The sequence below is a fragment of the Copadichromis virginalis genome, linkage group LG23, assembly GCF_057382275.1.
Source record: "Copadichromis virginalis isolate Kocher_CV1m ecotype Utaka linkage group LG23, C_Virginalis_male_GT1.1, whole genome shotgun sequence".
In the NCBI taxonomy this organism is placed as follows: domain Eukaryota; kingdom Metazoa; phylum Chordata; class Actinopteri; order Cichliformes; family Cichlidae; genus Copadichromis; species Copadichromis virginalis.
In genome coordinates this window covers 12,760,206-12,788,198 of record NC_140639.1, presented here as the reverse complement: position 1 = coordinate 12,788,198, position 27,993 = coordinate 12,760,206, and the positions used below count along the sequence as shown (strand labels likewise).

General features: G+C 40.2%; 3 protein-coding genes across 7 annotated transcripts; 2 read left to right on the top strand and 1 right to left on the bottom strand.

The window, feature by feature from the left end:
* The first annotated feature begins 714 nt into the window (after nt 1–714).
* Nucleotides 715–8,739, top strand: LOC146680423 (duodenase-1-like). 2 transcript variants are annotated; one of them, XM_085449015.1, is made up of 6 exons: nt 715–972; nt 7,048–7,090; nt 7,178–7,325; nt 7,598–7,724; nt 7,813–8,058; nt 8,158–8,739. In XM_085449015.1, the coding sequence occupies exons 1-6, from the start codon at nt 883–885 to the stop codon at nt 8,320–8,322; spliced, it is 819 nt and encodes a 272-aa protein (XP_085305141.1). In that variant the 5' UTR covers nt 715–882; the 3' UTR covers nt 8,323–8,739. The 2 variants fall into 2 exon arrangements, with proteins under 2 accessions (XP_085305141.1, XP_085305139.1); XM_085449013.1 differs by lacking the exon at nt 715–972 and having other exon boundaries at nt 6,991–7,325.
* Nucleotides 8,740–17,809: 9,070 nt separating this feature from the next.
* On the top strand, nt 17,810–27,261 carry LOC146680421 (mast cell protease 1A-like). 3 transcript variants are annotated; one of them, XM_085448155.1, is made up of 6 exons: nt 17,810–18,642; nt 25,738–25,797; nt 25,940–26,093; nt 26,254–26,383; nt 26,526–26,780; nt 26,881–27,261. In XM_085448155.1, exons 1-6 carry the CDS (start codon nt 18,576–18,578, stop codon nt 27,031–27,033), a joined length of 819 nt encoding a protein of 272 aa, XP_085304281.1. In that variant the 5' UTR covers nt 17,810–18,575; the 3' UTR covers nt 27,034–27,261. The 3 variants fall into 3 exon arrangements, with proteins under 3 accessions (XP_085304281.1, XP_085304280.1, XP_085304282.1); XM_085448154.1 differs by having other exon boundaries at nt 25,928–26,093; XM_085448156.1 differs by lacking the exon at nt 25,738–25,797.
* Nucleotides 18,883–23,746, bottom strand: LOC146680422 (uncharacterized). 2 transcript variants are annotated; one of them, XM_085448157.1, is made up of 3 exons: nt 23,688–23,746; nt 21,968–22,123; nt 18,883–21,542 (listed from the first exon to the last, which is right to left on the bottom strand). In XM_085448157.1, exons 2-3 carry the CDS (start codon nt 22,091–22,093, stop codon nt 21,309–21,311), a joined length of 360 nt encoding a protein of 119 aa, XP_085304283.1. In that variant the 5' UTR covers nt 22,094–22,123; nt 23,688–23,746; the 3' UTR covers nt 18,883–21,308. The 2 variants fall into 2 exon arrangements, with proteins under 2 accessions (XP_085304283.1, XP_085304284.1); XM_085448158.1 differs by lacking the exon at nt 23,688–23,746 and adding an exon at nt 22,799–23,681.
* Nucleotides 27,262–27,993: the final 732 nt, after the last annotated feature.

The following is a 27,993-nucleotide window of genomic DNA, read 5'->3' as shown; positions in this document are numbered from 1 at the left end:
AGTCAACTTTTCCAGTCTGGGTTCATGCAATGAAAACTGACCTGATAATGACTGACTGGATTCAGCTTGAGCTTGAGGAGAACTAGGAATGTGAGGTAGCTCCCTTGACTCTGGTGACTCTGTGGTAGGTAATGGTAGCTCTGGTACTGGTGATGTCCGGGACTGCACCTCTAACTGTAAAAGCTGAAACTGATGTTGCAATGCTTTGAATTTTTGTTCTTGTCGTGCAGTTACCTCTTCTTGCCTTGCTTCCCGAGCCTCCTGTTGACCCATATGAGCTTGCAATATTGACATCAGATCTGACAGAGATGGCTCCCTTTCTTCAACCTCAGTGCTCTCCACCATTTCAGAGACTCCAATTTCCTCCTCAGCATCAGCTTCCTTCTGAACAGTTACTCCTTTCTTCTTTTCCACCTTTCCTCCACGATGCATTTTTCTTTTTTTTTCCTGGGGGTGAAAAAGCCTCAAAGAAAAAAATACTGTGTCCTCAACTGGCAGATCCCACTGCTGCCACCAATTGTGAGGGACCAAGCAGCCAAAGCAAAGAGGACACAAGCAAAAATATCTTCAAAAAGGGTTTTCTTTAGTTTAACCCTCAAAAAGTCCAAAATTAACAAAATTCAAAACCATACTTAGCAGGCCCATAAAACAGGTCAACTAAATATAACTCTACAAAAAGTAATTTCCAAAACTTAAACAACAAAGTGAGACACAACTTAACTCACAAACTGACCTAATTAAAAAGACACATGAGGGTAGCTTTTATAATGATTTGGCCAAACCATTTGAACACAATAGGGGGAAAACAAAAACACACACTAATATTAACTAAGCACAGAATAACCTAACTAAGCCTAAAACACCCCTGCTCCTGGTAAGCCCATGGTTGGTCCTGCTGAGCAGGCATTTTGTCCCCAGAGTCCTCAGCCACGCCTTTTGCCCAGACAGGAAACAGCCACCGCCCAAACCCAGGTAACTCAAAGAAAGAGAAACATAATTAATATAACAAAACATTTTAGAAAAACCACACAATGTTACTATGTGCGCGCCTCATAATATCAGTGTTAGGTTTAACCAAATGATTAATGAAGAAAACTGCAAAGCAAACTAATAAAGTGAAAAATGGACTAATTTACCCCTGTGTGGCTGATGCCATCACAAGAGATAAGAAATGAGTCTCCAACCTATCATCATATATGATTTTGAATGAGAGAATTGTTGTTAAGTGTTGCAATTATCGAAGATGGAACCATAATTCATATGTGATTTTGCTGATAGTTAGTTATGTCTAATAATGTTCAGAATAGCAGCACTGATGTTCTCCCTGTGTGGATTGTTTACCTGGTGATTAATTGTGATAAATTGTCTCTAAATTGTCTGTTTCTCTGTGTTAGCCCTGCATCTGTTCTGCTTTTCCCGGAACGATATATAATATATAATAAAATACAATATAAGTGTGTTTAAGTTTAACCAATACAATGCATAAGAAAATATAATAATGATTCCAAGACAGGCCTAACTGAGAGGATGTGTAAAAAGCAGCCTTGAAAAATAGGATCATGTTTGTGGAAGGGGGGAAATGAGTGAGAGTGACACACAGAAGTCACTACTCTCTGAATTTATGTGGAGACGTCAGATGGGAGGCTGATAAGGGCGTGGCTATACTTCGGATGATATTATGTAAACAACATGACTGAATGTTTAGATACGAGGAGAGGTGGGTAATGGGCACTTGGCAGAGTATAAAGGAGAGCGCCCAGGAACATCCTTTGTTCTTCCCTTTGTCTTCTGTGAGATGAGCAGTTCAGAAGATTGGATTTCAGAAGTTCACCGTTGGATATTTCAGCAGAGATTCCAGAGGCTGAACCGTTGCTCAAACTGTAAACTTACAAATTGGTTCTGTATCTTTTTGGTATTTTTTTGGCAATGGTTGGTTACGATAAAGGGCCGGAGTAACCCGTAAGAGTGATTTACCAAAAATGAGTTAATACTCAGATTTTTACCTTTACCATTTCCCAAAGGGTTAAAAAGGGAATGTCCATAATTTAGACTTTCATTGCAGGAAATTTTATTAAAGCAATTTAGCAGCAGTAAAGCCGAGGAGGTCCAAATTGACCCTTGAGGCCTACTGTCCAGGCCCCTAAAATTAAACCAGGTACTCTGAATGCAGCTCGTGAGGGGAGCTGGTGTAACAGAGGTGGCAGGGAAGACACCTGGACTTAAAACTAGGTGAGTCCCCTGAGGGTCCATCTAAGCTTTGCATTGCTGGTTGGTTAAGACCCATAGGATCAAATATTCTGGCTTTTTTAAACAGAAAGCCAAACCAGACTTCCTGTATTGGGGTGTTGGTCCTGAGTATGTAACAAACACCCAGCAACATGCTGACATTGTTGCAGTCCTGAGTCGGTGACCCAGTGTTTTGAAATATTTGTAGTCTTGGATTTCATTGTTATTTATAGTTTCTAGTCTCTTGGTTTCTGTCTCTGTGCTTCCCCTGTGTTCCTTGTGCCACGTAGTCATGTGTTCATGTCTGTGCCTGTCTCATGTTTCCTGTTTTACTTTGACAGTATCATGTGCTATGTTAGTGTGATTTCTCCAGGCTGTGCTCTCTTCCTGTGTCTCATTCCCTCATTATCCCTGTGTATTCAAGCCCTTTTTCTTCCTCTGTTTGTTGATGGGTTGTCTGGGTATTGCCTGCATTTCTCCATGTTCCAGAGTCTCAGGTTTTCATGTTCTGTGCTTGACATCTCCTCTCAGGTTTTTAGGTTTTTAGTTCCTTTGTATTGCTTTTGTAGTTGCCTCCCAGTTTAGGTTTTTTTTTAATTTAGTCTTTGCCACTTTCTGATTTTTGTATTCTGTCCCTGCTGCTAATAAAGGTTCACTCACAGTTAAGTCCATTGTCAGCATCTGGACTTGGGTCCCATCTTTCTACACTCCACACATCTGCAGAGACAAAGATGATGCAGATAAAGAGCCTATGAGAACTACAGACTCGGTACAAAAGATGAACTTTTCTCCCCAAATATGGTGCAGAGAATATGAGCCAAAAAAAAAACTAATACAAAAACAAACTGCTGTATTTTTTGCGGTTATCTTTGTCTAAAGCCAGAAATTTGAGTCAGCAACATTTTCTAGATTATTAAACAAGACTTTTCCAATCAGTACATTAACAGATGTACTGATTGACTAAGTGAGTCTTAGTCTTTGCATTTCGTGCCTTCAGCTGTAATCAGATCTGATCATATCTGTGACTACATAGAGGAAGCAGCCCGGTGACACGAGGGTGACTCGGGGACAAGGTCTTTGAAGTACGTAAACAGCTTAGAAAAGTAACACTGAATACACACAGGTTTTCGTTAAAACAGAGACAATGTGTTACAATATCATAGTATAACCTTCTGAGATTTAGACACACACACACACACACACACACACACACACAGCAGATGCAGCCTTAAGAAATTCATCAGGTTGTAGAGGCGGGCAGGAGTGAAATCAGTTCTTTAGCTACCAATGACAGGCATGAATAAGAAAGAGGTGACATTTGTATGATGAAAGAAATGACACAGCATCTGATATGGACTTTTTCAAAAAGCTTTATCAGACATCTCAGTGAACTGAATATTAAATAGCATTTTCTAATGGCCGACGGGAGGCACCCTCTCCACGGGGTAATAAGATTTGAAATATACAGCACCAGCATGTACACTTAACCGAGCACACGTACTTCAGTATTCTTAAAAAATACTAACAAAGTCAGATTAGTGTTGCAAACACTAAATGAGTGATACATCAACAAATGTGAAACTTTGAAGACCTGTTTATGTACATGTTGTTCTACTATAGTAACATCTTATCTTCATGCTTTGGTTTCTATGGTTTATGTAGTTTGCTGCAGAACTCCAAGATAATATCGTTTAAATGTGTCACGTCAGACATCAGCGTTTAATATGTGAGAAAACTAACTATCAACTCTGTATCATCTGCTGGATATAAGTAAAAATATTCATATTGTGTTTAGTAGAAGGATGAAAATTATGTTTTTGTGATTAGGATAGGTGTTAATATTAAACAAACCAGACTTATTTCTAACAAACACAGAAACTGGACATGGCTGCTCAATGAGCAGCAGCTACAATTGTAAAAGAAATACTTATGCAATCAAATGTAATCCACTTATGATGTTGCCTCTAGATCTGTATGGTATGTGCACTAACTAAGCACTGGTAGAAACAATAACCAGTAATAACAATAAAAACATACATCAACATCAGCATCATGCCAAAAGCAAAAGAAATCAGTTAGACTCAAGAAAAAGAATTGTTGATGCTCCCAAAACAAAGCAGAAGATGGATATACAAAGTTATCACAGCTTTTCCGTGTGTTAAGAACTGGACTGAAAAGCGTGATCAAGGATGATCCAAGAGAGCCATGCAGTACAGAACAAGCTTGGCAGAGGTAGGAAGTGAAAAACTATGCAAAGAAAACCTAGTGAGAGATGTATCTAAAGACCCTAGAGGAGGGGTCTCAAGCTTAAATGAGCTGTGGGCCACTGGCACTGTCATTTCATTGGACAGCCACTTTAGTGTTCAAGCAGTACAAAAAAAAAAAAAAGCAAACAAACATCAAGAAAACACTCACAAATATTATTTTTTAAATACTGTATAATGTGACAAAACTGCAAACGTGAATGCAGTCCCCCCCCCCCCACTCTTAACTAACTGAAGCCTTTCATTGAACTACCAAATAAACACATTGGTACTTAGTCTCTGGCCAGACACGTGGCAGCACTTCTGCTATCATTGTGCTCATATTTAACAAAATAAAAATGCAGACATAAGTGTACACATTAGTTTTTGAATCTCTCACTGAACCAACACAGCTAGTGCCTCAGCATCTTTGCACTCTCTGCTCATATTGCCTTCATATTAAAAATCTGTTTGCTTTTTAAAAAGGTTATTTTAACATTGTACTCAACAACAAACAAATCCTCAATAAAAAAAAGTAACTTCGAGGGCCAAATTGCATTATATTTCTTCACATCAATATCCGGTTATTATTGAGTGATGATGTTCGAAAGCTACTTCTGTGTTTATTAAGGCTGTTGTATTTTTAACGTATTTTAATGCTTTGTATCTTGTTCTATTTAATCTGAACAAGCCCCTAAAAAGTCAGTGATCACTGTCGCCCTCTATTAGTTTTTATTACTACTATTCATCAGCAGCACGTTTTAAAGCTCGGTTTTTCAAACCTTATGATATAACTATGGCCCTGCCCATGCAGCAGTGTGTTAATGACTAACCTCTATTGTGGATGGATTATCTCAGTTGTTCAACTGACTGAAGTTTGGTCCATTTACAGCATCTTTTTCCTGCCATGCGATTGCATTTGTCCCTAACCATCGGTAACCTTTGTGTTGACTTTTATTGAGTGGAAAAAACTTAGCGTTCATCCTCCAGCTTCACTGTGCTAATGTGTTTATATTATGCTAACCATAGTTATGTAGCTAGTACCACATAGCACATCATGATATACCCTACAAACACCACTACTTTAGTTTTCTGTCTTCACTTATATCTGAAGTGATAGCAGAGCTGTATGTTTTCATTTTTTCAGAAATCCCTCAGTCAGAACAAGGTATTATGGAGGAATGTGACACACAACACAGGAGCTCTAGTTTTCCACTCCAACTTTATTCACCTCCATACATTGACTGAGCATATCGCGCCCAAACACAACAGAACCCCTCCTACAAGCTTGGGTGTGAGTGGAGCCCTCTAGTGGGTCGCCACAGTATGTCATTTTTAGATGGAAACTAGCGAGCTAACTCCCTGCTAACTTCGAACTCCATTAAACTTAATAAATTCTCTTTTCTTTGATGCCTGGATGTTAAACTTAATTGTTACACCTGGTAGAGCAGCCACACCGATCATTTTATTAAAGATGAAAGAATTTACACAGTTTGTAACTCTCAGTGATGCCACAGTGTTGACTTTGGGACCTGAAGCGGAGTTTGGACCCAGAAACGGCTAATGATGTCAGACTTAAAAATGAGATACGGGCTGCAAGTAGGGGTGACATGGGCCGCAAGTGGCCCCTGGGCTGCAAGTTTGAGAACCCTGCCCTGGAACAACTGCCAAGACACAAGTGAATGACTCAGACAACTCAGGAATTGAAGTCTCAAAGAAGACTGTCACCAGAACACTGCACAAGAATTGACTTGCAGACCAAGAAAAAGAGAAACTTTCAAGTCAGACTGATGCATGCTAAGGACAAGCTGAAAAAATATTATATATACTTGAAGTGCGTCCTTTGGTCAGATGAGATGAAAAAAAGAGCTCTTTAGGCATCAACAGGGAGACACATTCGGAACCGGGGATTTCTTCAAGGTGGAAGAAATCATGAAGAAGGAAGATATGTGAAGATTTTGAAAGAAATCCTCAAGCAGTCAGCAGTAAAACTGGGTCATTGTCATTGCTTTGTCTTCCAGCATGACATCGACCCAAAACATACCCGGTCAAGAACTGCTTTCAAAATACCAAAAGGAATGTTACTGACTGGCCTGCATGACGCCCTGACTTTAAAATCTGTGGGGTGAACTGAACATCAAGATCCATGCCAGAAGACCATAAATATGAGAAACCTTGGTGAGATCTGCCAAAAGTAGAATGGTTGGGGATTCCTCAGCAGATAAATATAATACTTGTGAAAAATACATCAAATGACTGCAGGTTGCTATCAGCAAAAAGGATAAATAATTTGTAAAATAATGTGAAAGGCTTTTGTGAAGAATTTTATTTCTGTGTGCAAAGCAGTGTGTTGCTGACTGATGATGCACTGTACTTATGATAAGCAAGACCATGCAAAGATAACACAAGTTTCAAATAGGCAAAAATACACGTAGCAAAGGAAGTGGTCAAAAGGCAAAAAATGACAGATGATAATCATACTTGCCAAAAGGAAGCTGCTCTATAAAAGGCTGAACCTGAGACTCCTACAGTACAAACAAAGGCTAACCATTTTGCTTGCATCATGTTCGGTCTGCAGAAAGTTCTCCTCCTCCTTGTTCTGACCTGCTTTGGACAACTCGGTAAGAATCACAAGTCCTTGTTGTTATTCTTCAACCATTTAATGAGGCATCCATTTAATTTTCCTTTTTTTCTTTTACTTTATTCAGTGCATGGGGGTGGCATCATACATGGAGGAAAAGCACCGGAGAGTTCAATGCGATATATGGTCTCTGTGCAAAACAACGGCGGTCATGTGTGTGGAGGGTTTCTCATCACTAATAACTTTGTGGTCACTGCCGCACACTGTTTTAACGAGTGAGTAATCAAACATCTTCTGCTTAAGTCTCTTTCCTACAGATAATTCTTTGCCTTTATTGGATAGTGGAGCAGTGAAGATTAGACAGGAACATAAGTTGAGAGCAGGGAAAGATGCGCAGCAAAGCTCTGCTCAATTTCAGTCATGTGGCATATGGTTCACTGCCAAACCAGTGAGCTAAACGGACGACCTCCTGCTTCAATCTCTGATTCATGTCATTAAAACAGATTTAGAAAATGAATTGAAAACCTCTTAATGATTATTCCTTCAGCTTCCCCACGCATGTTGTTCTTGGCAACCACAATCTCAAGAATGGCCAAATAGTAGAGATTAAAAAAAAATTCGTCTATAGCAGTTACAACACACCTGAGAAGGGTGATGACATCATGCTCCTACAAGTAAGTACATCTTTATACTGACAACAGTTTCACATGAAATATATTTGTGGTCTTATTTATATTTTTACTTTTTATTGTGTGTGTCCAGTTGGCAACCACAAACGATCTACACGATGAAATTCAACTTCCGCATGCTGAAATAGATCTAACAGAAAATGAAGTGTGCCAGGTGGCTGGATGGGGAAAAACTATGAATGGTGGTAAAACTGTTGGTGAGCTGAGGGTGGTGGACGTGTCTGTCATTAACCCACAAGTCTGTAAGAATCAATGGCCTCAACTTCCTGCCAATGTTATCTGTGCAGGTGGATATGGCACAAGCAAAGGATTCTGTCAGGTATGTATTCTGTCCAATGTCAGCAGGTTTCTTTTTGATAAATGTACTGTATTAAACACTTACTATAAACTGACCAATTAAAATGCTTCCTCCTCACAGGGTGATTCTGGTGGTCCTCTGGTGTGCAAAGGGTTTGCTGTTGGTATCGTTTCTTTCAACCACAACAGCAATTGTAACTACCCAGATAAACCCAACGTCTACACGGACATCACAAAATACCTCCAATGGATCGACATGATTCTACAAAACCACAAAACATTTTGAGTAAAATCCCTGAAGTTTTGCTGTTATTGAACAGCATTATTGAAATGTCAGCATTTCTGATTGCTCTGTCAATGTAGCCGAGACAGAAATTAAAAATATTCCCCGCATGAAACTGTGGTTTTTCTTCTGTAACAGTGATCATTTTAGCATTTAGCTCAATTTCCACAAACTGAAATGGAATATTTAGATTTGTAGTGTGAGGTCATTGTGACATCTACACTTTTCCTTGATTCAAATCAGTGAACCTGCATGAGAAAGAATCACTGTGACAAATTAAAAATTATTAAGAGTCAATATTGATGAGGAACTACTGTGATAATCATTTATGAACAAATACAAATGTGTTTAAAAGTTCTGGGGCATAAAAAGCACAAACATTTAAATCTGGTTTTAATAAAGTGTCCTGTTCTCCTACTACATGTGGATTATTACCTGTGTGTATTTTGCAGTATAAAAAAATCCAAGCGACACACTGAGTCATTTTGCTGAATTTTTCAAATCCCAGGTCTTAATCACCCATAACTTTCCCACTATACAAACATCAAGTGGAGTTGGGACAGCCAAGTATTCCATAATTTTGTGTTTATTCTTAAAGGTAGCAGATGAAAGAACAAGAAGAAAATTATTTTCCATTAAAAACAAGATGAGTTAGTCTATTAAAATGGTATTTTCTAAAGGTTGATCAGTAAAGTCCTGACAAAAAACTCACTCTTGAGCATCAGAGCTCAAATCTTAATCTGGAAAATGTGGTTTCTGTGGTTCATCTTGTTTGCTGCAGGTAGTGTCATTCCAACACGTTCTCATCCCAAAGCGTAACATTTTATGCTAGGTTTTTGACTGCATCAAGTGTTTCCACAGTGAGGAAGGTAGTGCCTTTCTATACTTGTCAGATACAGTACTGTATCTCAAACAAAATATAAACAGGAGTCAGAGAAGTAAGAACGCAGCCAGGCCAATGATTGCCAGCTTTGAAGGGTTACATGGATGATTTAATAACTCTTCTTCAAACATCATTTGGCTCCTGGAAAGGTTTGAAGAACTTCATGCGTGGACCAGGATTAATGTTAAATCGTCCAAATATCACATTCTCTCCATACAGAAAGGTGGCAGGGAAGAACTCATCTGTTTTACAGTGGATGGAGAGAGGATGCCACTGTTATTGTTCATATAGTCTCATGAATTCTCTCTACACCCACGACTGCAGTTCGACCCACAACAACACTCTCATCATCAAGTTTGCTGATGACACCACGGTAGTCGGACTCTTCTCGAAGGGAGACGAGGCAGAGTACAGAGAGGAAGTCCTGAAGCTGGCAGCATGGTGTTCAGAAAACAACCTGGCACTGAACACTAAGAAAACCAAAGAGCTCATTGTTGACTTCAGGAGACACAGCACCGACTTGGCCCCCCTCTAGAATCAGAATCAGAATCAGAAAGGGTTTTATTGCCAAATGTTGAGCGGGTTTACAACATTAGGAAATTGCTGCGGTGCTTCAGTGCAAACATACTGTTATAAATTAAGCTTTAATAGACATGAAAATAAAAATGAGAATAAGAATTAAAAGTGCTAAGTAGATAGATAGATAGATAGATAGATATATACATGATATATACATGAGTGCAGGTGGTGATCAGTGCCAAACATGGAATGATGCAGTGACACAGCGTAGGGTCATGTGTTAGTGGTGGGAACAGTCATATGGTTATTGTTCATGTGTTCAACAGCAGAGGGGAAGAAACTGTTCTTATGGCGAGAGGTTCTGGTGCGAATGGACCGGAGCCTCCTGCCTGAGGGGAGCAGGTCAAACAGACTGTGTCCAGGGTGAGAAGGGTCATCTGTGATCCGAGCTGCACGCCCCAGTGTCCTGGAGGTGTACAGGTCCTGCAGAGATGGGAGTCTGCAGCCAATCACCTTCTCAGCAGAGCGCACAACACGCTGCAGTCTCTGTTTGTCCCTGCTAGTGGCTCCAGCGTACCACACGGTGATGGAGGAGGTGAGGATGGACTCGATGATTGCAGTGTAGAACTGCATCATCGTCCGTGTTGGCAGGTTGAATTTCTTCAGCTGCCTCAGAAAGTACATCCTCTGCTGGGCTTTCTTAATGATGGAGGTGATGGTGGGCTCCCACTTCAGGTCCTGGGTGATGGTGGTACCCAGGAAGCGGAATGAGTCCACAGAGGTGATGGGGGTGTCAGTCAGGATGATGGGGGGGGAGTGGAGCTGTGTGCTTCCTGAAGTCCACAATAATCTCCACTGTCTTCTGGGCATTCAGCACCAGGTTGTTGTGGCTGCACCAGGACACCAGACGTTCAACCTCCCTCCTGTAGGCAGACTCATCCCCGTCAGAGATGAGTCCAATAACGGTGGTGTCATCTGCAAACTTGATTAGCTTGACAGACTGGTGGGTGGAGGTGCACTGGTGGGTGCACCTCCACCCAGTATACAGGGAGAAGAGCAGGGGAGAAAGAACACAGCCCTGAGGGGAGCCGGTGCTGATGGTCCGGGAGTCCGAGACATTCTTTCCCAGCCTCACATGCTGTTTCCTGTCCGCCAGGAAGTCAGTGATCCACCGGCAGATGGGATCAGGCACATTCATCTGGGAAAGCTTGTCTCGGAGATGGTCTGGAAGGATGGTGTTGAAGGCAGAGCTGAAGTCCACAAACAGGATCCTGGCGTAGGTTCCTGAGGAGTCCAGATGCTGCAGGATGAAGTGTAGGGCCATGTTGATGGTGTCATCTACAGACCTGTTGGCTCTGTATGCAAACTGCAGGGGGTCCAGGAGGGGGGCCGTGAGGGTCTTGAGATAGGAGAGAACCAGGCGCTCAAAAGACTTCATGACCACAGATGTCAGAGCCACGGGTCTGTAGTCATTTAGTCCAGTGATCCTAGGTTTCTTGGGGACAGGGATTATGGTAGAGGACTTGAAGCAGGCAGGCACATGACATGCCTGCAGTGAGGAGTTGAAGGGGAGTGTGTGGAGAGGGTCCACACTTTCCGGTTCCTTGGTGCAATAATTCAACTGTATATACATAACACTATTTATTACATATTACTTATGGCTTGTATATTGTACATTTTATATATATATATATGTTTTTCCCTATGTTAATACTGTCCATATGTACATAGCGCTGCAGAACTTTACCCCCCCCCCCAGCATGTTTACACTGAGTAGGAGATGCTCTGTATCTCATTGTACAACTGTATAGTGACAATAAAGGCATTCTATTCTATTCTATTCTATTCTATATGATTATAATCCACCAATAAGGAGAGGAAGGAGCTAGTCATAATTTCGGTAGCCTGGATAGAGGAGGTATTAAATCAGAGCCCTCAGCCAACAACTGATCATGGCAGAACTCACTGTCCAGTGGAAGGGAAGGATGAAGTTACCCTGTGAGAGAAAGAAGGACTCGTACCTTGATCTGACAACTGAGTATAGAGAAGCATGTGGAAGTCAGCTGTAGAGTCTAGAAGGAAAACTTGTTGAGGGGAAGACTAGGGTCCTATAGCTGCAGGGGGTGCAGGGAGACATTCCTGCTGTTGCTGCACCACCAGATGTTCCAAGATTTCCTTCAATTGAAAACATTTTCATCAGAACACACAAAACATTCACAAAAGTTCTCAGAAATTTTTTAAAATGGATTCTTTTTTCTATTTTCTTGGATTAGTTCTGTTTTCTAAGAACCCTGCACTGTGAGAGCGTCTGCTTCTACACACCCACCCACACACACACACACACACCCACACACACATAAGTATGATTTAGAGATATATACAGAAAGTCTAAAATGTTCAACTATCTTAAAACGACTGAGCATCAGACGCCGTCTCCACATATTTGGGCTATACAGCACCAGATAGCTAATGAGCACATGAAGTACAATTATTTTTTACAGAGTAAATATTGAATAACGAAGTCAGATTTGTGCTTCAAACACTAAATGAGTGATACATCAACAAGTGTGAAAGTTTGAAGACCTGTTTATGCACATGTTGATCTACTATAGTGACAGCTTATCTTCAATCTATGGTTCATCTAGTTTGCTGCAGAACTCAAAGATGATATCATTCAGCTCTGTCACGTCAGATATCTGCCTTCTTTACTTGTGAGTATAATTAAACAGAAGAGATTGAAAATAAGAGAAATAAAGAAAGGAATTTTTGTTTTTATCAATTATACTTTGCATACTATTTGCTTAATCTGCCATATCAACAGTTCTACAGTCAGTTGTTACATTGGCTGTTGTTTAAGGATTCATACAACATGAAAGAAAACATACAATATCACAGAGTATATCTACAGAGAATAGTTTAAAGTTTCAATATTCAATCCACTGATTACATAAAAGTTAAAAAAAAAAATACTGCAGGGAACATTTGGCTCGAAATATGGTGAAAAAGTCCTAACTATCAACTCTGTGTCGCCGGCTGGATATAACTGAAAAGTCAAATTACTCATATTGTGTTTAGTAGATGGATTACATTTTTTTTTCTCCATAAAACCCAAAATAAGTAAAAGATAACAGCTGGAAATCATACATACGAAGGTATTTAACTTCACAAAAATTGAGAAGCTCTAAGGTGCAAATAAGAACATTTAGACCAAAGAAGAAGTTGATAAATGACAGTGAGGTACAACAGCAGCAAGTGGTGCAAAATTAATGACGAATAATCATACAGTAGTGAATGTATTTCAGACTGATGAGGAAACAATATAAAGATAAAGTTGCAAAGATAAGTGTCAAACAGACAAACTTACCTTGAATAAAGGATGTGGTTGAAAGTCAAAATATGGTAGATGATAATCATACTTGCCAACAAAGCAAACCGCTCCATAAAAGGGTCCCCCTGACACCAGTACAAAGAAAAGTTAACCATTTTGCTGACATCATGCATGGTTTTGTCTCCTCTGTGTTCTGACCTGCTTCACAATTATTCTTCAACCATTTAATGACGCAACAGCTTATATTTCTTTTTTCTTTTTTTTGTACTTTTTTCAGTGCACGGTGGTGACATCATACATGGTGATTCTGGTGGTCCTGTAAAGGATTAGCTGTTGGCGTTATTTCTTTAAATAAATAACTCTAAATATATCTTATAGTTTAGATTCCTCAAAGTAGCTACCCTTGGCTTTGTTGGCACATATGCTTGGAAGTCAGGTTGGTACACAACTGACAGCCTTATTTGACAACTGTTAGAATTCATATTATGGCAAGAACCAATCAGCTAAGTAAAGAGAAACGACAGTTCATCATTACTTTAAAAACTTAATGTCAGTCAGTCCAGAAAATTGCTAAAACTTTTAATGCGTCCCCAAGTACAGTCGGAAAAACAATCAAGTGTTACAACGAAACTGGCTCAAGTGAGGACAGGAAAGGAAGACCAAGAGTCACTTCTGCTGCTGAGGATAAATTCATCCGAGTCACCAGCCTCAAAAATCGCAATTTAGCAGCACCTCAGATTAGAGCCCAGATAAATGACACACAGAGATCCAGTAGCAGACACAGCTCTACATCAACTGTTCAGAGGAGACTGTGACAATCAGGTCTTTATGGTCAAATAGCTGCTATTAAACCACAACTAAGGAAAAGCAACAAGCAGAGGAGATTTGTTTTTGCCAAGAAACACAAGGAATGTAAAATTAGACCAGTGGAAATCTGTGCTTTGGTCTGATGAGTCCAAATTTGAGATCTTTGGTTCCACCCTTTGTGTCTTTGTGTGATGCAGAAAAGTTGAACGCATGGTCTCTATGCATGGTTCCCACCTTGAAGCATGGAGGAGGAGGTGAGATGGTGTGGGGGTGCTTTGCTGGTGACACTGTTGGGGATTTATTCAAAACTGAAGGCACACTGAACCAGCATGGCTACTACAGCATCCTGCAGCAACATGCCATCCCATCTAGTTTAGTTGGGCCATCATTTATTTTTCAACAGGACAATGAGCCCAAACACACCTCCAGGCTGTTTAAGGGCTATTTGACCAAGAAGGAGAGGGATGGAGTGCTGCGCTAAATGGCCTGGCCTCCACAGTCACCTGACCTAAACCCAGTCAAGATGGTCTGGGATGAGATGGACCGCAGAGTGAAGGCGAAAGGACCAACAAGTGCTCAGCGTCCCTGGTAACTCCTTCAAGACTGTTGGAAAACCATTTTAGGATGACCACCTCATGAAGCTTATCGAGAGAATGCCAAGAGAGTGCAAAGCAGTAATCAAAGCAAAGGGTGGCTATTTTGATGAATATAAAATAAAAATAATAAATGTTTTGAGTTATTTCACACTGTTTTTTCATTATCACATAATTTCACATGTGTTCGTTCATAGTTTTTATGCCTTCAGTAAGAATCTACAATGTAAATCAGGGGTGTCCAAACTCCGGCCCGCGGTCCATTTTTAATTGGCCCACAAGTAATTTTATAAATAGAATAGAATATGGCCCACACTTCAACTTTTGCCTGAGTGTATTGCACTTCTCAGTTTTAACACCAGGAGGAGCTACTGTTGATCAAGGCAGTTGCTCCACCAAAAAGGACAATCACAGAAGAAATTTACCCCAAGTTACCAGGGCTGGACTGGGACAAAAAATCGGCCTGGGCATTTTGACTAGAGACTGGCCCACCAGGTATTATAGGAAAAACCATAAAGCCTTTGAATGAAAAAAAAACCCCGCTGTTGTCACAGTGATGTACACTGTCTTGTTGGTATATATGTATCAATCTAATAAACTTAAACCTACACCATCCTCCCTATTCTGGTATTCTAAACAGTACCCAAAAGTAGACTGCTTGGTCGAGTTAACCTCCTAAACTATCTAGAACACATGGTGAAAACCTGAAATTAAGACAGAGAAGACTAGAGGTGAGACATGATCATTACTGACTACTGATGACAGATTTAGATATATTTTCATAAACCATTCATTTGCCACATCAATAAACAGCATGGCAGGGCAAAACATTTTTTCTAACATGGCAACCTTTAAAAAGTGAAAGGAGATAGAAAGACAGGTAATGAAGAAGAAAACCTAATTGACTTTTTGATGGCATTTTACACACAGTACTGGTACAGTATCTAGAAAATGTGGGAAAATACTGGCATCATATACAGTACTTACTTCTGAAGAAATTATGTTGGGACCCTGAAAAAATTACTATGTACAATAATGGATTTCTATACACAGATGAAAACGTTTGTTGTAAGATTCAGATAATTATTTATTCAAAGTTTTAAATGACATAACAAAGAGAAGTATTTCTTTGTGCCCTCCTTTCCCTGTTAATGCCACATGGCCCCCCTGGCAAAACTTTGCTAGACCCGCCCCTGCACAGTTACCAGCTGTCAGCTACTTAGAAAATGATCCTGGTGTTATTTGTCTCTCAGAAACTGTTCATAACTTCCCTTCCACTCATTCGTGTCACCTAAAAGGTAAACCTGTTTCTCCATCACCTGTTCAGCTCTGATGATCCAGTAAAGACAAACATGAAGATGAAACCAGGCCTGGTTTCATCTTCATGTTTCCCTCTCACCAGATAACCAAACCGATATCATGACCAGCAGCTTTTACAGCTGTGGCTCGGCAAACCTCAGCTGATACTAGAAATTAATATTAAATAAATTCTAACAACAGCTGATCAAGCTTAAATGTGCTGCTGTTGTTTAGCACAACATCCGCCGGTTTCCTCTTTCTGGCGCCAAGTGGGAGATAAACAAACAAGAGAGAAAAGCGATCAGCTGATCATTGATCAGTTTCGTGATTGAACAGGAGAGGAAGGGGGGAGAATGAGAGAAGAAGAGGCAGCTGTGCAGCAAAGACACAGAATAACTCCAGCTTTGTGTCTTTTTCATTGTAGCTGAAACAGCAGTATAGAAACTCCATCATGCTAGCTAGTACGCAGTACGAGTTATTGTAACTGACTGTAAAAAGCCAGCATAAAGAAAATAAACTCCACCTAAACTTGGTTTATATCTGACCCAGATAGACTGCAGGTCATAACTTCTTACCTGAAGTTCAGTTCACCGCCTCGGGTCTCTGCTCCTCCTGCCTTTCCGTCATCCACCTGCCAGCGTGTTGCATCTGCTGGCCTCCACCACTTGCTAATGTTACTGAATCTGTGGAAGCTCCGCAATAGCCCCATCGGCCCATAAAAACGAAAAATCACCATCGGGCATACCGGGCAAATGCCCGATGGCCAGTCCAGCTATGCAAGTTACTAAACATGGCAGAACCAAAGAAGCGAAAGGTAGAAAGTGAATGCAGAAAATTTCAGACACGGTGGGAGAGTGAATATTTCTTCAAAGAATTCAAGGGGAAGTGTGTCTGTTTGATCTGCGGGGTCAGCAACAGTATTTTCTTTGTGCTCAAAAGGTCCAGTAAAAGGCTACAATAGCCAGCTATGAAGTCGCCCAACTCATCGCAAGACATGGCGAGCCTTTTTCAGATGGAGACCTCATAAACTCATAAAACACTGCCTCATTAAAGTCACCAAAAATAATGTGCCCGGAACAAATTCAGGACTTCAACAACGTCAGCATGTCCAGAAATCCAGTTGTGCGACGCACTGAAGACTTGTCAGCCAACATTAAACTGCAACTATCTGATAAAGCTGTGCTTTTGATTTTTACTCCATCGCATGCGATGAGAGCACCGATGCCACACACACACCGCACAGCTGCTATTTTTTTGCGGGGAGTGGACGAGAGCACGAGCGCTTTAGGTGAGTAAAAAATATATTCCACAGTACCCGTGTGTTAATGTGCAGGTACACATGCTTCAAATATCAATTCTGTCACTACCCTGCTTTTGCGCACCACTTTCTTATATGCGTTTTTCTTGTTAACACACAGAGTACACACCGCTGTGCACAGCGCGCGATCGCCGCGAGCGGGTTCATATTGGAATGAACATAAAAACGTGGAAGGGTACCTTAGGCGTCAGCATGAGAAGTTAAGGGACGTGACAAATCGTCATTATTTTACGCGTCGGGAGTGAGAACGGGTTGTCTCAGCATAAGCTGCTGTAAAGAAGAGAGACGCTTTACACACGTGTGTGGAAAGTGTCCATGTGGATAAATTAAGAATGTGAATGAAGAGAAGCTGTGTAGTTGAATAAAACTCACATATCAGCCTGCTGAGTTCATCCTGCGGCAGTGCATTGAAGGCATCGTCGTTGGGAGCGAAGAAGGTAAACACCTTCTCCTGGTTCAAAAGCTCAGTCATACCTGCTGTCTGGATGGCACTGACCAGCATGCAGAAACAGCATTAAATGATGTCAGCTTGAATAGAAACTACACAACAACACACTAACACCTCTGTTTGCTTTCAGTCCATATGCTACACCTGTGGGAAGCAGAAAGCTTGATGTGGTCTGCAGAGTTCATTACTAAGCAGACAACCACCCACAAACCAGACCTGGGACATGTTTCCTTTAGTTAGTTTGCCAAGTTCACACAACACAATACACAGCAAACTACCACTGAAAAAAAAAAAAAAAACTATTTAAAATATTTTAAATGAACTAACTGAAGCAAAATTGACTCCAAAACAACTATAAAACTATAAAAACAGACGATTCTGTCCACAGGTGCAAGAAGAACAACCTCAGTCCTTGAAATTAAAACAGGAGTACCAGAATTAAAAGCCAAACATCTAAAATCTTCAACGTAAAAACCAAAAAACCAACAGGAAGTATAACTGAAGAAATCGACTTTCTCCCTGGAAGGGCAGGAAAAGTCTCCTGTATCGGTTACCTGTGTCCTCTGGGCTTTGCTGCATGTATTTAGTGATTTCATGCGAACACGAGGAACAATTATTGTCCTGTGAAGGTCTCTGTAGCTTACAAAGAAAAATGAATTAAAGAGACACACACACACAGAGGCAGCTAGACGAGGTAAAAACACTCCTGACTTCCTCTGTGATTTGTGGACAGCTGCAGTGAAGAGCAGCGTTGTGTCTGATCACACCACCTCAGTCGAGTTCAACACAAGTCCAGATCTGGAGTCGAGTATGAAGACCGAATGTATGAATCTCTACAAGGCACCTCTCAGCGGTGCCTTGTAGAGATTTCTCAGTGGGGCTATTTTCCTGCTTTTTGATTGGACTGAACATGCTGAATGTTCACAAACTGTTTGTTTAGTCTGCTGCACAAATATCAGTAGCAGCTTCCACCCTAATAAAGACATGCAGAGACTCTGCTCTGATTCCAGTCATCTACAAACACGGGGCAAAGCAAGTTGTGGCTTATAGCAGAGCTTAGCATGAAGAAGGAAATGAGATCAGACCTGTTTGTGTTTCTGTGTCCAGGTGACCCTCAGCAGCTGTCAGGTATGCTCAAGTATCACCTGGGTGAGAGCATGCTGGTGTTTTTTAAATTGCTCCTTTCTTTTTTTTTTGTTTAATCAAACCTTTGTTTGTGTGTGTGTGCGTGTGTGTGTGAGAGAGAGAGAGACAGAGAGAACAGGTCACATGACAGCACAGCATTTTCTACCCACAGTTTGAACTGAGTAAGAAATAACAAATGTATTTATTCAACTTACAGACAATAAAAAAAAACAGAAATCAGTGTAAAATTTAATAACTTTTATTGATAACTTTTTTAAAAGTTATTAAAAAGAAAACCCCAACAGAAAAACCCCTCTGAGCAAGCACTTGGCGACAGTGGGAAAGAAAAACTCCCTTTTAAGAGGAAGAAACTTCCGGCAGAACCAGGCTCAGTGAGGGGACAGCCATCTGCCGCGACCGTTCCAAGGGGTTATCACAATTTTTTCTACAGTGCATCAGGGGCGATCGTGGCTCAAGACACTTCACCCTACGCCTACTGGTGGTGGTCAGAGGGCCCGGCGGCGCCAGTGTCCGGCAGCCTCGCCTCTGTCAGTGCGCCCCAGGGCGGCTGTGGCTACAACGTAGCTTGCCATCACCAGTGTGTGACTGTGTGTGTGAATGGGTGAATGACTGGACGTGTAAAGCGCTTTGGGGTCCTTAGGGACTAGGAAAGCGCTACACAAATACAGGCCATTTACCATTTTACAGTGCATCAACCTTGTTTTGTCTCCTGGTGAAACAAAACAGTCGGCCTATAGATGAGAAAAACCGACGTATGCAACTTGGCTTCTTCGAGAGTTTGGCTGCCTCTTCTGTGAAAATTTTAACAATCGTATTGTCGACTGTTGGGTCATTTAATTCCATGTTTCGCAGAACTACTTCTGCCTCTTGCCACTGTTTACACAGGGCTTTGAAAATCACCACCTCAAAGTTTTTGAACTTCCTTAAGGGGATTTGATCAATTTCATCCCCGATCTTAGCCCAGATCTTTTTGCTAAGCCTCTTGTAGATGGCTAAAACTCTTTCTGGACTTATGACTTTACCTGATTTTTTTATAACCCGCTTAACTAGTTCTTCCATACATATTTCCACAAAAAATCGGTATTTTTCTTTGTTTTGAGGCAATTCCTCCTTTGCTGCCAAAGGGTGTTTTTTGAATTGATTTTGCATGCTGGCTTCATGTTGAGCAGAGGATTTCTTTGGGGTTACATTATTTTCCAAAGAGGTTCCTGCTTTATCTACAGCCTGCGTGGTGTCACGGTTTTTCTTGTCTATTAGAGTTCTGGGCTCGTCAGTTGTATCAATGATATTTGTGGCAACATTTTCTGCTGTGTTGTTCATGTTGTCTGTTGTTTTCTGTTGTTCAGGAGCTGTCTGTGTCTCCTTTGAGGCCACTGTTGTTGTGCTATTTTCCCTGATGTTGAACAAATCCCTTGTTTTCTGTAGAATCACAGCCTGAATTTGATCTGCCAGCGATGCATTATCCTCTGAGTTTTCAGGTCTTTCCATGGTATTTTGGACATTAGTGATAAGTGTGGCACCAGCGGAATTTTCTGCTGTGCTGTTCACATTGACTGTTGCTTTCTGTACAATAACAACTGGCACACAGATTCGATTTTCCATGATGCGGTCAACTGTGTTAGAGGTCTGTGCACGTTCAGGAGCTGTTTCTGTCTCATTTAAGGACACTGTTGTTGTGCTATTTTCTGGGATGTTGAACAAATCCATTTCTTTCTGTAGAATCACAGCCTGAATTTGATCTGCCAGCCATGCATTATCCTCTGAGTTTTCAGGTGTTTCCGTAGTATTTTGGATATCAGTGATATATGTGACACCAGGGCAATTTTCTGCTGTGCTGTGCAAGTTGACTGTTGTTTTCTGTGAAATATTAGCTGGTATTTCAGTGTTGCGGTCAACTGTGTTAGAGGTCTGTTCAGGAGCTGTTTCTGTCTCATTTGAGGCCACTGTTGTTGTGCTAGTGACAGCAGTGTCCTGGCAAAACCTCATTTCTGCACCTGCCGACAGTGAGCATAGGGCTATGACATTATCTACAAAATTACACAGCCTTCCTATGGTGGCATTTTCGGCGTAATCAGACCGCAACTGTTGCCACTGCTCATGTGTAACATTATTTAGCAATTCCTCTAGCAGTGGCCTAACATCATCTGCAGGAGTGGAATCACTCCTGACATTGTTTGGATTGCTACTAGCTGTTAACCCACAGGCACACAACCAAGAGACCTAAACTGATTAGTATTGGCTTGCTTCTATCACTAAACATCACAATCACTAATACTACACGATGCAATCTGTTTGTAGTGGTGCACCTTGGGAAAAAAATTGCAAATTGGTGAAATTGGTGCAAGGCGCCATTTCCATTGAGAAAAATGGACATTCAAAGTTTGAATTAAAAAAAAAACAAAAACCATGGCTTGAAAAGTGAAAACTGCAGTAATAAAGGCCCCAAGTTGAAAAGTGCCAGAAAAATAAGTTTCACTATGTACTGCAACTTTACCAGTGCTGGCTTAAAAGAAAGGATGGTACATATTCGAAGAGGTAAACATGTTGTTCCCACATCATAACTGGAAAACTGTTCAATCGTACAGTCTGGTCCTGAGAACCTGGGCCTTCTTTGAAAGGCTGTTCCTTTTGAGCTCCATAACCAGTTTCTATAATACCTCGAAGGTATACTTTTCCAGTGGGTAGGTGAGGTTCAAAGTGTACATTAGTCCAAACAGCATTGCAGCTGCTAGGGTATAGTTATCCAAATCCTGCCAGACTCTCTGGCCTTCAAGGACTATCCCGATGTCCTCAGGGCTGCCATTGGCATCTCTTGACTTTATGATGTAAATTCCCATGGTTGTTTCCTTATTAGATCGTTGGATAATGGCTTCATCTGTGGCCTAGAAAATGCAGAATTCCAAAATTTAATTAAACAGAACACTGGTCAAAGAACATTATACCAAATCTTATTTTAATCTGTGTCACTATTCCAAAAAATGTTAACATTAACACATTAGGTGAACAAAAATGGATTCATTACAGCATGTGATTTGAGTCCTCAGAATGCTTAAAAAGGTAATGCATGAAGTGAAATCTCCATGCAAAGAAGCAGAATACTGTCAGAGCATAGAGAGGTGTTCAACTATGAACTCCACACATCGTTCTGATGCAGGTAAAAGAAAAAACAAAAACAAAAAACGCACCCATGGTAAATGGTGAAAATCCCAGGTGATTTTCAACATACTCCTGGCATAGAGTGACAAGCAGCATTTTGTTAAAATTATTATTTTCCCTAAAGTGTATACACAAATTATTTTTTTCTTACCTGGGCCGTGGGCTCCAGAATGTTCTGCAGTCTTCTTCCTATTTGTCCTCCTCGCCTTTTGAAGACCTTTATGAGTTTGTCAGATAGCACATCTATCTGCGAGAGTAATCTGGACTGCAGTGGCATGGTGGTAATGCGCTTAAACTCTGCATTTATCTAAAAAGACAAGTTGTCACATAAAAATGCTGTCAAAATCTCAAATCTCACAAGGTTACATCCACACAAAGTTGTTATTTTTTGTCATGTTACTATTTATTAGCTATGGGTCCCATGTTGCTGAGCAGTTCCATAGTTGCTCTTACTTCCATACCACCCAAAGCCTGTTTGCAATCACAGCAGTTGCCTCCTGGCCATTTTGCAGTTCTGCCAAATGACCCAGAAACTACATCTATTATTGTCATATACACATCAAGGTCTTTCATTAATACTTAGTTAAATTAGTTAATTTGACCTTTCCAGAAAATTTACCTTACAGAATGTGAGATAACATATGCAAATCTTCACCCCCCCCCAACAGAGCCCACCCCATGGCAAACTAGCTTATTTAACTGTTTAACTAAAACATTTTAGGTACAACCAGTTAACTAAATGGACACGAGTTTGTTAGTCTGTATTCACTGAGAAAAAACAAGCGAATGTGACTGGGCACACACTGAAAAAAAGCTAATGCACATAATATTGTCCTGCAGCTTAAGCTAGCATTATCGTTAGTTAACTTAAGGAATGACTTGTTTTTTCCATTATGTTGCTCAACAGGAATTCATGAGAAAAACTTCCCCATATAATGGATGTTCTCTTCGTTTCCTCTCAAACATGTAGTTTTCAGTTTACCTCGACAAAGTAAAGCTCAGCACCAAACGTAAACGAAGCAACGACAAAAAATGGCGGACCGCCACAGTGAATTTTCCCTCGCAGAACACGCCCTGGGGGGGTGGAGTTTCAACAGAAAACACAACTATTTTCTGTTATTTTGATATGACTGGTTTTAAAAGACTGAACATCCTTCTAAAACAAGTGAAAGGCGTGAGACTTAATTATGTTTAGACCAAAAATATAACTGATTCATGTTGGATATATTTACTGTATTTTTACTAATTTAACAACGTCATCATTGCATTAGTCGCTTTATGCTATAGCATTACGCTTACATTAGCTTGAAGCTCAAGGTCGTCATTTTATTTAATTTCTTTTTCTGGGCTTACAAACAGGACACACAACATTTAGATAACCGTTACACTGAATCTTGGGTCTGTGTTGAGTCTTCCAGCTGCTGACTACAGAAGCTAGATTGACCTTTCAGCATGTTTATAGCGGCTGTGGCTATGTGCTGGTAATGTTACCGTGTGTGAGCAGTCACATTGGCAGCAGACATGTTTCAACAAACTAGTCATATCCCGGCCCTACATTAGCTTGTTTAATGGTTAAGACACTGCAGGTACCACCACTTACTACAGACACCGATGCAAGTTTGTAATAGTCTGTTAATTTAGACTGAAAGAATATACAAACAATATTAACTCACATTATATATGTTAATTACTAATTTGCTTATCGCATAATTTCGGTTACCATTAGCTAACTGGAGCCTAACATTGGCCTTTCATGGTTTTCGATAAACAGCCCACATACCTGTAAAATAACAACACCCCAGTAAAAGTCCACATATATAAAGGGTCTACACTCTTTCTCACTGGTGTGTTAGCTTTAAAATCCTATTTACCTTCAAGTGTAAAACTCCAGATGGTAGTAGATTTTCCAAAGCGAGAGACAAAAATGGCGGACAGTGCAGCCGATTTTTCCTTTCCAGGGGGCGGAGCTTGAGGATAAAACACGACTAACTTGTTTCTTTTCAACATGATTTGTTCTAAAAGAATGAATATTCTTAAAGAATATGTGAAAATTAAAAGACAAAAATATGTTTAGATGTGAAATTTAAATTAGTCATGCTGGATATATGAAGTAATTCTATGCAGATTCAACAACCACCCTATTGCATTTTTTTCAGTGTAGATACAGCTTACTTATTACTTAAAAGCTTATCTGTGAGTTCACGGTGGCTTGTGAGGCACAAAGTCTGAGGCTATGGTCTGTTGTAATATTTATGGTACAGTTACCAGTGCAATTAGTACCCAGTGCACATTACACAGAGAGTAGAGTCTGATAGAATATCTGATTCACTTCATGAATCAGAGATCCATATGCATACTGACCCAAGACGCATGCAAAATTAAAAAGGTGAGGATGGAAAAAATGCGAATCAGCTGTAAAACTATTCCTGTTTTGGGAATTGTCTCATTGTTGCCACCTCTAGTGCACCTGTTGTTAATGTAATTCTTGTTTTTTCTCAGCTGTCTGCTGTTTAACAAGATGCAAAAATAAAACCAAACTTAGAGTTGCTGTATTTATTATTAAGTTTTCTCAAAGTTCAATTTTGCTTTGGAGCTTTATTTTTTTTATTTAATGAACCAACAATAAAGAACTTTTTTGTCGGTGTTCAGTTGAGCTCACCACAAACATGTTGTTACTGTTACTAAAGGGATATTCTCTCTTCCTGCCATTTCTCAAACATCACATTTCTGATTCTATAAATGCAAAATCACAGGAAGTGCATTAATCAGTTTCCTACAGTTTTTCGGGAGCATGCATCTAAAATTTAAAATCTTATGCATGCAGCAAGAAACCCAGTTTTAGGTTAAAGCAGAAGTATTCTTGGGGTGTGGTATATTGTGCTATACAAAATCGCAGCGTTTCTTAAGAGCACTCTTTTCAACACACAAAAGGGGAAGTGTAAGTATCCCATATTACCCGTAACTACAAACACTCAAACACAGACTTATTAGTGATGTGCGATACCACTTATTTCCTTTCCGATCCGATACCAAGTAAAATTCAGGGTGGTCTTGACGACACTGATCGGATACCGATACGTTGCACAAAAACTCAGACAACATCAGAGTACTTGTTCTTATTGTTTAGTCATGAATATTATCATATAGAAATAAAAAATCTGAAGTTGTGTGTTAATTGATGCTATTTGAACACGTATATCTTGTCATTTAACATTGCCTGGACATTCCAACAAAAATGTCCAACATTCACACTTTCCCTCATTCACAGTAGTGCTGCGCCACACTACAAATTTTAGTATCGATCTGATAACAAGTAAATACAGAGCCAGTATTGCTGAAGTTGATTAATGAGATGAATTCTCAATTTGCAAATTCTGAACACATTTTCATCATCACTATATAAGTGTGATTTTTTACTTTCCACAATAACTAGTTAACACAACAAAACACACCTTTGAGCTTTTCATGTGTTTTAAAACTGGGTTTTTGGAGACCTGGAATCTACATTTTTCTTTCTCTAACTCACACAAAAAGATTCTGACATTTTTCACAGTGCATGTTTGAGGTTTATTTTTTCCAAAGAAATAATTAACAGAGTTCAGCGGGCTACACGCTGAATTTCGATACCAATACTAGTGTTGTTATCGATGCTGTCGATACTTGAATCGATCCGTCCACCTCTAGTACTTGTAGTTAACTGCAAACTAGAATTAGGGAGGAACAATTATGAACAACTAAACTTCCTGAGCATTGTGTGCATCTAGTTACAGCTCAAATACCACTGCCCGTTAACATCAATTATGAAACCTTGTTTTGTAATTTTTACCAAGACCTTTACAAGACACCTTACAGCATGTTAGCAAACACACTTAAGCAATACAAAAGAACATGAAAAGAGACATTTGCTTCCCTAAACTTTAGTGCGGATTTCACCAGTGACCATGGTAGCCAGATTCTTCCTTCTGCTGTTTGTCCTCAGTGGTAAGCTTTCATGTCTTTCTGATAAAAAATAATCTAAAATCTGACAAACACTGTGCATATTTTTATTTGCTACCTATCCTACTACTAATTACATATTGTCCTGGATTGCTATAAACAAATGACGTCTTAGTTTGTGTTTCAGGAGCTGACGGTTCTCGGATTATTGGAGGCCGAGACGCTGCCCCCCACTCACTCCCCTACATGGCCTCAGTGCAACTTCAAGGTCGCCATTTGTGTGGAGGAGCACTAGTGAGAGAGGACTTTGTACTCACAGCAGCACATTGTGAGACACGTGGGTACGAATTCAGTGTTTGCTTTAATCGGCAGCATTTGCAGAACTGACAAAAAACCCCTCTATCAGTTTTTCTCAATATCATAATAGGTTTCTTCGTTATGGAAGAAAAATTATTAACTTTGGATTCTTGATAACATAATAAATGTTGCTGCAATTTGTAGAATACCCACAGTCGTGCTGGGAGTTGATTCCCTGACGGGTACTGAGCCAACAAAGCAGCAATTCCTTGTGGTCAAATCTTTTCCGCATCCAGACTATGATGGACACAAAAATGATATCATGCTCCTCAAGGTGAGAACAACAGCTGTCTGCTAACATGATCATGATCATTTCTAATTTGCACAGAAACATAACTTGTGATGTTAAGGTTATGCAAATACTAACACCGTTCAGCTTTTTAAAGTATTTTTCCTGTTGTTGATCTCCTTCTCAGCTGAACCGGAGGGCCCAAGTGTCTCAAGCAGTTCAGGTGATCTCTCTGAAACCTGGCAGCCTGAATCAAATCAGCCAGTGCATCACAGCAGGCTGGGGCGATATAGGCGATAACAACACCTTACCAAAAACGCTTCAGGAAGTCAACGTCACCACTCTGCCACAAATGATATGCAAAAGGAGATGGGGACAAGTTCCCATCACACAGTCGATGGTTTGCGGTGTGGGCTCCCACAGCCTTCAAGGCTTCTGCTCAGTAAGAGATTAAAGTGTCTGAGTACTGGAAAAACCTGAAAAACCTGTATTTTAAACAAAGCGTAAGTGTACTTAAGTGTACTTTATCATTTCTCTTCAAGGGAGACTCAGGTGGACCGCTGGTGTGCGATGGAGATGCAGCAGGTGTTATCTCTTTCTCTGGGAGGCGATGTGGAGACCCCCAAACCCCCGATGTCTATACACGCATATCTTCTTTCCGGGCATGGATTCAAAGGGTGTTGAATGACAATTAGGCCAGTTAGACTAACTGATAATGTGTCGCAACGCTTGATTGGATTATGGTGCTGTAGCCTTGATTTTTGTAATTCTGCACTCATCACAGATATCCTTTTGCTTTAGGTGTGCCTTTCAGATGGGTTAGGAAAGGTTCATGCATGCTTTTCTCTTCTTCTTTGCTGTTGGTGCACTTCAATGTGTTTCAAATAAGAGCACAATCTAAAATAAAATACTTTTGCTCGAGAGTTATTGTACATTGTGGTTTTATTTATTTATTTTGAAAAAGCTGGATGGCGTACCGAACATTACACTAAATATTGAAACACTCAATTCATGCAAATCATTTTCCTCATCATGCAGTGATACTAGTATAATGATACCTCACGGAAGAGTTAAAATATTTAGCATGAAGCACAGGCTCACTGAATATCTTTGTCATTCTCAGTCACAGGGAGGCAGCTGCATCCTGTTCCGGTTGTTTGTTTGTTTTTGTTTTTTTAGGTATTACAAAAAAAGAAGGCCTCCAACACTGTCATCTTCATAACTGCTGCATTTCAACCATATAACATTTTTGTCTCTGCCGTTAAATATTGAAAACTCACTCCACACTGAGCCTGACTATATTTGTTCCTCTCTAGAATATTTTATTGGATACTATTTTTTAATTAACCTCCAGTTTTTACTTTTTAAAATGTGTTTTTGAAATTATGCTTGACTGACTTTTAAAAAATATATTGAAAAATCAAATAAACAAACCAAAAAAACCCCAACAACAACTGCAGTACTCTAACATACCTTTAGGGGGAGAGCAGCTAGTAATGGCTTTATGGGAAACACTACAAAGCTTATATAACATCATACTGAATATATGTTACTTGCTCTGTGCATATGTTAAAATAAGATTAAGATTGCTAAGATTGATTCAGATGATTAAGGCAGCCCAAAACATGAAGGTCACACTATGCAAGTGTCCTTGT